At 54.2% G+C, this 10057-nt stretch overlaps 1 protein-coding gene across 1 annotated transcript; it reads right to left on the minus strand.

Moving 5' to 3' along the window:
• Positions 1–1132: 1132 nt before the first annotated feature.
• On the minus strand, positions 1133–8324 carry AZGP1 (alpha-2-glycoprotein 1, zinc-binding). The gene is made up of 4 exons (XM_056128531.1): positions 8156–8324; positions 7029–7289; positions 3040–3315; positions 1133–1788 (listed from the first exon to the last, which is right to left on the minus strand). The coding sequence occupies exons 1-4, from the start codon at positions 8277–8279 to the stop codon at positions 1487–1489; spliced, it is 963 nt and encodes a 320-aa protein (XP_055984506.1). The 5' UTR covers positions 8280–8324; the 3' UTR covers positions 1133–1486.
• Between the last annotated feature and the right edge of the window lie 1733 nt (positions 8325–10057).

The raw sequence follows: 10057 nt of genomic DNA on the forward strand, positions 1-10057 counted from the left end.
TATGGGATTCAGGGGATTGAATTCAGGTCAGCTGTTTGCAAGACAAGTACCCCCTGACTGCTGTTATATCACTTGGGTCTCCAACAGTTTTATTTTTCACTCTGTGGGTGATTTAAATGTTCCTCCCTGCAGCCTTCCTCCTATTCAAACGGAAATGGACAGACTTTAATCTAGAGGAAGGGAGCCAGGATCATGTGTGGACTAAAGATATTAATTCTCAGCTTTGGTTTCCAAATCAGCGTCCAAAGAGAAGGACAGTCAGGGCTGGAGGGTACAGCTAGAGCTGGAGGGGTTAGGTGCTGCCCTGCACCGAGTGACCCGTTTGATTCCCAGCATCACATGGGACCCCAAGCACAGCTGGAGAGTGACCTCCTAGCTGCTGAGTGTGGTCCCAGCAAACCGAAAACAACCCTCCAAAAAGAACAGCCTTTACACTAGGCTTTCTAAGAAGACGGAAAGTTGCGTAGAGCTCCAAAGAAGAGGTCGGGGGCATCAGGGGCATCAGGGGCGGGGTCAGCACATGGCGCCAGGTGGGTGAGGTGCCCCGCAGGACTCAGGGGGGTGGGCCCTGCTCGAATTCAGGCTTAGAACATGTGGGTACTGATTTTGTTTATTATTTCTTTTAAAGATTTATTTATTTTGCTTTTTGGTTCACATCCAGTGATGCTCAGGGATTACTCCTAGCTCTGCACTCAGGAATCACTCCTGGCAGTTCTTGGGAGGACCCTATGGGATGCCCGGGATCAAACCCTGGTTGGCCACTTGCAAGGCAAAGGTTCTCCCCTCAGTTCTATCGCTCTGGCCCTGGTACTGATTTTGTTTAAACATATATGGGGATGCAATTTGAGGGAGTCTGAGCAATCTGTGGAGATCTTTTTCCTGGGGAGTTTTGGTCATGGGTGTGATCCCCAGATATTAAAAAAAGAAGAGGAAGAGACTTCAGGTTCAATTCAAGAGTTTTCAGGATCTCATGAGCAGAGGTGACATGAGCTGAGGAGTACAGGAACAATGTCCACGAGGACATGAAGGCCTACGCTATGCCACAAAGACCACCCCCAGGCCCAGACACTCCCATCTGAGATGCTGAGAGTTTTAGATGAGTCACTCTGGGAAGGACACTAATGCTCACATCTCTACTCATTCATACTTTATTTCTTTTTTTTTTCTTTTTGGGCCACACTCAATGATGCTCAGGGGTCACTCAGGACTCCTGGTGGTACTAGGGGGACCCTAGGGGATGTCAGAGATAGAACCCGGGTCGGCTGCGTGCAAGGGCAGGGCCCTCCCGCTGGACTCTTGCTCTGGCCTCTCATTCACAGTTTCAAGATGCGTCTCCATGCTGCGTGCTGGGAAAGTGGTGATGGTGCTGGGTGGCCTGGATCAAGCCTGGGCTTTTACAGGACATGCCGGAATCAGTCAGCTCTGCCCCTGGTGCCGTCCTCCGGCTTCTTGCCTGTGACCTGGCCCCTGACTCCCAGAGGCCTGGCTACTGGATTACAGTGCCCTCCTCGGTGTCCCACTGCACAGTGACAGTCTCGGCCCGGGTGCTGTGCTCCACGTGGCAGGCGAGGGGACTCCCGTCCTTCAGGGACACCCTCACCACCACCCAGGACTGGTAAGTGCCACTGCCGCTAGGAAGCATGTCCCCCCTAAACTCCGGCTCCAGGGGGCTGCCGGCCCGAGTCCAGCGCAGGGTGATGCCAGGAGGGTAAAACTCATCAGCACGACACTTGAACCATCTCTGGTGTCCTGGAGCCACGTGGTTGGTGATGGTCACCGAAGGGGCATCTGCAGAAGGACAGAGTATGGGTCCTGGGGGCTGAAGTCCACACTATCCTGCCCAGGACCCCCCCGCCCTCTCCTGGGTCTGAGTTCTGTTTTTTTTCTTTTCGGGGGGGATCCATACCCAGCGATGATTGGGGTGACTCCTGGCTCAGCACTCAGGGATCACTCCTGGCGGTGCTTGGGCAAGGTTAACGTGCTCCCCAACTGCACTCTATCCCAGGCCCCTGGGGAGTCCCTGAGGTGGAGTCGCAAGCTTGGTCTAGGGCACATCTTGGGGCTACTTTCCAGCCTGGCCATTCCTAGAGCTTTGTATTTTTAAATTTCATTTCCTTTGATTTATTTATTGGTTTGGGGACCACACATTATTAGCTTTTGGGGTGGCAGTGCTCAGGGGTTACTCCTGGCTCTGCACTCAGGAATCACTCAGGATCACCCCTGGTAGGGCTCCGGGTACCTTCTGGGGTGGCAGGGATTAAACTGGGGTTGGCTGTGTGCATGCACATTATTTATTGCTTGGGCTTACTCCTGGCTTTGTGTTTAGGAGTCTCTCCTGGAAGGTCTCGGGGGTCAACCAGGGTTGGCACATTCAAGGCAAGTGCCTTAAACCTGGTCATATGTCTCTGGCCTTCAGAATTATTTTCTCATTTGATGTTGTCTTTTTGGGCCACACCTGATGATTTTCATTCATTTATTTACTTATTGGCTCTTTGGGTCACACCTGGCAGTGGTCAGGGGTTCCTCCTGGCAATGCACTCAGGAATCACTCCTGGCAGTGCTCAGGAGACTCTATGGGGTTCTGGGGAACGAACCCAGGTCAACCTCATGTGAGGCAAACGCCCTCCTCATCATGCTATTGATCCAGCCCCACCCGGTGGTTTTAGGGGCTGTTCTGGCTAGGAGGTCACTCCTGATGGTACTTGGGACTCTGTGGTGCTGGGGTTCAATCCCCTTGCCTTAACCTTAGTCCTGCCTGCCTGATGCTAGCCAGGGAGTACTGACTTCTGATGGCGTTGACTTCCGATTTTGTGCCACCCCCAAATATTTTGGATTGGTCTTCCCCCAAGCCTCTGAGGGAACCCACCCCAGCCCCACTGTCCCTCGCCTGTCCTGCCCCACATGACCCTCTTTCTGGATCCTTCTCATTCCAAGGTCTCTTGGGGCCATCAGCCCTATCCCTCTGCTCTCTCAGGGTCGACATTCCTCCGTGAGCCCCACAGCACGGACCCTCCCCTACTTCTTCCCCCACAGGGGTACCTCGTCGGTCCAGGAGGTGCTTCCCGAGATGCAGGTACCTCCGCAGCATGGCAGGACACTCCTCCTCCAGGTAGGCCTTGGACCGCTGCAGGTACTCGGCCTCCGCCTCCCACTTGCTCTTGGTGATGCCAGCGGCTGGGTCCAGGGTCACCCAGGCGGGGATGCTCTGGTTGAAGGTGATGAAGTCACTGCCGTCATAGGCGTAGCTCCAGAAGGCACCGCTGCTCACATTATTCTGTAGTTCACAGCCAAACCTGCCCTGGAAAGTGTGGGGCGCTGCAGGCACCCCCAGTGACCCATGAGCCCGCGGACAGAGCCTTCTACATGCTCCCATGCTGGGCAGGAAAAGGGTTTTGGATCTGGTTTGTTTAGGGGCCCCTCAGGGCTGACTCCTGACTCTGCACTCAGGGATCATCCCTGGTAGGGCTCGGGGTACCCTCTGGGGTGCCAGGGATTAAACTGGGGTTGGTTGCGTGCATGTAAACCACTTTATTTTTATTTATTTAATTTTTTTTTCATGTAAAGCACTTTAAATATTCCACTATCTCTTCAGTCTGAAAAAGAGTTTCTGCTATCTTGGCGAGAAGTTGCTGGGTGAAAAAGTTCTTGTCCAAGGGGGTGTGGTGCTGCCATCAGGTCAATCTGTACCTATGTGGCGAGTACATCAGCAGCCTGATGGCGTCTTCAAACTTCCAGATACCCCAAAATTGCTGCTGTGCCTTTGGCCAGACCCCAAAAACTTGGGGCAAAGTTTACCAAGAGAGTAAATGGCCAGAAGTTAGGTATGTGGGAAACACACCCACAAACCACCTCTGGCTCAGCTATATAATTGGAGGCATGGCCTCTCTGGTTCCTGATCGAACTGCTTAAATGGCCATGATCCCAGAGACTCAGAAAAAAAAAATCTCGAAACCCAGTGGCTTTTGGCAGAAATTCGTCTGGTCCCTGCAGTAGGTTACCTTTGCTGGCCTTTTCCCCCCCGGCGACCCAGTGGCTGCCATCCTTCAGAGGCCACTGGACAGTCAGGTTTGGGCCCCCAGTGATGAGACATGCAGGGCCTCACAGGATGGGGGTGGAGCCAGTCCTGTCCTCCCCACCCCAACAAGACCCCAAGTCATCGCCCACGAACGGCCTCTCTGGCTCCTGATCAAGCTGCTTAACCGCCATGATCCCAGATACTCAGAAAAAAATCTCGAAACCCAGTGGCTTTTGGCAGAAATGCATCCAGACCCTAAAGTACGTCACTGTCGCCGGGCCACCCCAGGGAGGAAAGGGTGTTATCACTCCGCCTGCTCCCCCTTGGCGGCTCGGTGGCCATCATCCTCCAGAGGCCATTGGACGGTCAGGCTTGGGCCCGCAGTGACAAAACTTGTTGGGCCTCATGGGATGCAGGGGGAGCTGGGCTTGTCCTCCCCACCCCAACGAGACCCCAATCATCGCCCACGAACGACCTCTCTGGCTCCTGATCAAGCTGCTTAATGGCCATGATCCAAGAAACTCAGAAACTAATCTTGAAACCCAGCGGCTTTTGGCAGAAATGCGTTCGGACCCCGCAGTAGGTTTACTGTCACCAGGCCACCCCAGGGGGGAAAGGGTGTTGTCCCTCCGCCTGCTCCCCCTTGGTGGCTCGGTGGCTGTCATCCTCCAGAGGCCATTGGACAGTCAGGCTTGGGCCTGCAGTGACGAAACTTGTTGGGCCTCACAGGATGGGGGTAGAGCTGGTCCTGGTCTCCCCATCCCAATGAGACCCCAAGTAATTGCCCACGAACTGCCTCTCTGGTTTCTGATCAAGCTGCTCAACGGCCATGATCCCAGAGACTCAGGAGCAAATCTCGAAACCCAGTGGCTTTTGGCAGAAATCCCTCCAGATTTAAGTGTTAAAATTTCAGAATTTCAAAATCACATGGCCCTACTGCAGCCATGTGACATCATATGTTATTCATAACCAGCAATAGAACACAAATTGTCTATTGTTGCCTTTTCAGCAGATCTGAATGTTGGGGTAAAATCTCAAATAATAAGGGTTGGTCTGGTGTCGAAATATTGAATGTGATCAAAGTAAAAGAGAGAATAATGTGGAAATCATCTGCCCCACGGGTAGGGGGAGTGTGTGGGATGGGGGTATACTGGGGTTTTTGGTGGTGAAGTGGGCACTGGTGAAGGTACGGGTGTTTCATTGTATGACCGAGACTTAGACCTGAAAGTTTTGTAACTGCTCTCACGGTGATTCAATAAATAAAATTTCATAAAATGAAAAATAAAAGTTCTTGTCCAGACACACAGCAGTCAGGGGAGGACCCTAAGCTTAGTTTGGGGGTCTTAGGGTGATCTGGGATGGGACACTGGATTTGCAGCCAGGGAATTTCAGAGCTGGAGACGTGAGGAAGATTTTTAACCCTTTCTATCTTCACCAAGCCTGGAACGATAGCACAGTAGTGCGGTGGGGAGGGTGCTTGCCTTGTAAGTGACCAAAGTGACCAACAAGGGTTTGATCCCTGGAACCCCACATCGTTTTCTGAGTACTGTCAGGAGTGATCCCTGAGCACAGAGCCAGGAGTAAGCCCTAAGCACCACTTTGCTGAGGGGTGAGGGAGCATGCGCCATTCAGAAGCCTGTTTCCAAGGTCAACAGAAAGATTGGATTTCATGGTTTGGGAAGGATTATGAAATCCCTGTCCTGGCGCTGAGGGGGGTAAACTCTACTGAATAAACACCGTCCCTCACGTCTGCCCGTTCCCCGGCCCTATCACAAGTCCTTCCAGTCACGATTCTGGGAAACTGGCTGCCCCTGGAAGGGGCACACAACCTCAGGTCCTGGCAGTAGAAGTTGGTGTTACTTGCCGGCATGAGGAGAGCTGCTGGCTCCCACCTCTGTTCCCACCCCGCGGCTTGTCTCCTGCCCCTTGAGGTCATCTTGGTGTGGCTTCTCGGAGGATAATGCTGCTACTGTTACGCGGGCTCCTGTTGGGCGGCTACTGTCCCTGTTTCCTTCCTCATCCTCACTGGGAGCTCCCTCTGACTCTTCCCACCCAGTGCTCGGGGCCCTGGGGCTACTCCCAGGAGTCCTCAGCCCCTGGTCCCCACCCCAATGTTCCCTTTGGACAGTGCTGTGTATGTGGTTGCCAGGTGGGGGCTGGGGCCCGGGAGTCTGCACACCAGGCAGGCCTGCACCCGAGCCCGCACTGTCTCCCAGCCTGTCTGCACTGCTCTGCTCCCCTGTGGGAAACATTCAGCTTTCAGGATGCTTGTGGCACTCCCCATCCTATAATGATTCAGCCTCAGCAGCCTGTGAGGGGTGGCTCTGGGGGTCTGTGGTGGGGTTGGGGAGGAAGGGGTGGGTGGGATGTGAGTGAGTATCTAAGCTACAGAGCCACCAGTTACTGTCAGCCTGGGCTCAAACCGCAGCGATTAAACTTAGAAATGAGCCCATGAAGTGGGAACCTGGGGAGGGAATGTTTCGGGGGAGCTAGCACTGGTGGTGGGAGTGGAAGTGGAACAGCGTATGCCTAAAACTCTATGATACACATTTGTAAATCACGGTGTCTAAATTAAAATAAAATCAGAGTAAAAATAAACTCCAGGAGTGGAAGCAGCCTCATCCGAACTGGAGTTTGGGGACTTGAGGTCAGTGGTGTCTGATAGTACAGCTGAAAGAGAGTGGGGTCAGACGTCACTTCCGGTAGTGAGGCCTGACCCCACGCAGGGAGGAGTGCTGGGTCTGACGCCACTTCTGGTAGGTGCTAAGGGCCCAGGGGGAAGGGCAGGGATGAGGCAGGTGTTTTGGAAGAGTTGAGGGCCTGCAGAAATGTCTGTGTATTTTGGGGGAAGGTGAGGCACCAAGCAGGACCCGTGGGACCCAGCCCGGCTCCTTGGCATGGCTCAGTGCTGGTACCCCGGTGGTGTTAAGCCTCGACTCTGTCCTTCTGCCATCCCTCCTGCCGCCCGAACACGCTTGGCCGCTGCTGAACCCCACCCATGTCCCCGGCTCACCTTCCGGGTCCTTGTAGTAATTGACGGCGTCTTTCAGGGTCTCCAGGAAGAAGTCCCCCCTAGCCTTCTGAAGCTTGCTCTCCTTCTCCCAGTCCTCCACCCCGTTCAGCTGTGCCCACGGGCCCAGGGGCTCGGCTCGCCCACGCGTGCTGTCGTAGCGGAACAGGGCCTGGTCATTGAGGTAGGCCATGGCCTGGAAGCTGGGCTCTCCCTCTCTGGGCTTGGACTGGCCGGTGTAGAGAAAGCTCAGCGAGTACCGTCCTGCCAAGAGGAGAGACGTGGGGGTCCATGTGGGGGCAGCTGCCTCCCCAGCCCTCTCCCACTGAGACACCAGCTCAGCCTCCTGGTGGGGACCCAGGCCATATGAAGGGGGCGCAAGGTGACGGGGACTTAATCCTCCTGTTGTGACCATCAGATCTGGGCTGGCTGAGCCCTGCTCTGTGAAAGCCATCCCGATGCAGGTCCCCTGATGCAGACAGCCTGACCCCCCTCATGTCTGCACAGATGAGACCCGTGAACCCCACTGTACCTTCTAGGAACATGCTGGCTGAGCCTCCTGACAGTGCAGGGAGGGGAACAGACTGGAGAACAGGAACCACATACCTGGTGGGCTCCTGTGTGCATGCCTGTATGTGTGTCCGTGTGTGTCTGTGAGTGTGTGGACACGTCCACCATTGATTCTAGCATCACTTCATGATGGACCACACGGTGGTCCTGATGCGGGGTCAGATGTACCCCTGTGCCCTGCCTGCTGCTCGGTGGAGCTGGGGTTGTGTACGTGGGGGTTGGAGACTGGCTCTCTGCTGTCCAACCTGCTCCCACAGACGCCCTTTGGGGCTGTGCTCCTGCTAAGCATGGCAGGAAGAGGAAGAGTAGGAAAGTTCTCTCTGGTTGGCTCCTGATCTGCAACCCAGGGCAGGTCTCTTCACCTTTCTGCACCTTAGTTTTGTTCCTCTATAGACTTAAAATTTGAGATCTAGTTCCTTGAAAGGCTGGTTTGGCTTGTCCAGAGGCTTCATTAAGGGTGCCTTGCTCCCACGTTGCCCTGCTCAGATTCCCCTGTACTCATCTCTGATCCCCACTCCTCCGCCCCCACTCCCCCATCGGGGTCTCCAGCCCCCACTCACCAGGACCCCACTCCCTTGCCAGGGTCTCCAGCGGGGCCACAGGCCGCAGGAAAAGCAGAAAGGACAGCAGGAGAGGCACCATCATGCCCAGGTCCCAGGTCGGCTGCTGGAAGGTTCTGGACATCTGGGCGCGGAGCTGGTGGAGTGGAGAGGTGGAGTCCCGGGAATGGCCAGGCACAGAGCCAGGCTGGAAGGAGGTTCCGGCTCCTGGGAGGAGGCAACACTAGGGCACAAGGCCAGGGCTGGCAGAGGTGCTAAGCTACTAATCCCTGTGTCCTGGGGGGAAGGACCACCAGCCCCCAGGGCTCTCAATATGTTGACGTGCCCCAGCCCGAGCCTGACCTTTGCTGAAGACAATGACGTTGGGGCCGGAGCCATCGCGCAGCGGGGAGGGCATTTGCCTTGCATGCCGCCAAGCCGGATACGAATCTGATACCCCATATGGTTCCCCCAGCTCTGCCAGGAGTCAGCCCTAAGCACTGCCAGGTATGCCCCTAAAGCATTAACCAAAGCAAAGCCAGAAACGTCCTTCCCTTTTTCGGTCAGTCGTTAACTCCCACTCCTGGCCTCTGGCTCAGGGCCCTGAGTGTTGTAGCTTGAATTCTAGTTGGTCACCATCACTCTGTCTGCAGAGGGGCTTGTGCCTGGCTGCTGTCCAAGAGCCCTCTCAAGTGGGAATGCCGATGCTCGGGAGACTGTCAGGACAATCTGGCCCTCGCTGCCGGCCTCCTGGAGCTCTCTGGTGGACACGGGGCACCCAATCCGCCTCGCTTCAGAGGGTCCCAAAACAAACGCTGAAACTCCTGCGGGTCTTGCCAGTAATATCCCATGTGGCCACTAGAGGGAGCCATTCAGGGGGCTGGGAGCAGATTCTGAAGCAGAGTTAGGCAGAAGTTTCTCAGGTACTCACAGACCAAACCATTGGTCACAATCAAAAGGGAATGATGATTAGTTTTCTTTTTTTCTTTTTGGGTCACACCCAGCGATACTCAGGGGTTGCTCTTGGCTCTGCACTCAGGAATTACTCCAGGCGGTGCTTGGGGGGGGGGGGGGCATATGGTATACTGGGGATCAAACCCGGGTTGGCTGCGTGCAAGGCAAACACCCTACCCACTGTTCTATCGCTACAGCCCCCTGATAATTAAATTTTCATCTTTAATTTGCATGTAGTTCTTCTTTCTCCTCTACTTAGCGGATCTATAGCTTGGGGCCAGGGCGAGAGGACAGCGGTATCTCCCAGGCCCTGGCTTTTGATCTTGAGATTTTTAACCCCTGTTTTAAGTTTCTTTTTTATGACCCAGGTGTCTCAGTTTTCTGCTTCTCCCGATCCAGTCTTGGGAAGCTGCAATGATTCTAAAACTCCAGCCATTTATTCTAGGTTCTCCAATTTAGTGGCATAATGTTGTTAGGATCTTCTGCATTTCTTAATTATTTGGTTTAAATACTTCCCATTTATCTCTGAAACAATTTAGTTATTTAATGTAATTATTAGTTTTGGCTTTTGGGTCGCACCTGTCAGTACACAGGGGTTCCTCCTGGCTCTGCACTCAGGAATCACTCCTGACAGTGCTTGGGGGACCTCAAGGGGTGCCAGAGATTGAACCCGGGTCAGCTGTGTGCAAGGCAAGCACCCTCCTGCTGTACTTCCTCTCTGTCTCCTGATTCAATTTATTGGGGCTTCAAGTTTTTTTCCTCCTTAAGAATTTCGCTAAGGGTCTCCCAATCTTGTTTATTTTTGGTTTTGGGGCCATACCTGGCCATGCTGAGGGGTAACTCTTGGCTCTGAATTCAGGAACTACTCCTGGCCATGCTCAGGGAACAATACAGGATGATGGGGATTGAACCTGGGTCAGCTACTTGCAAGACAAATGCTCTCCCCGGTGCCCTATTGCTCTAGTTCTT

The sequence above is a fragment of the Sorex fumeus genome, unplaced genomic scaffold (genome assembly GCF_029834395.1).
Source record: "Sorex fumeus unplaced genomic scaffold, SorFum_2.1 ptg000064l, whole genome shotgun sequence".
NCBI classification, from domain to species: Eukaryota; Metazoa; Chordata; class Mammalia; order Eulipotyphla; family Soricidae; genus Sorex; species Sorex fumeus.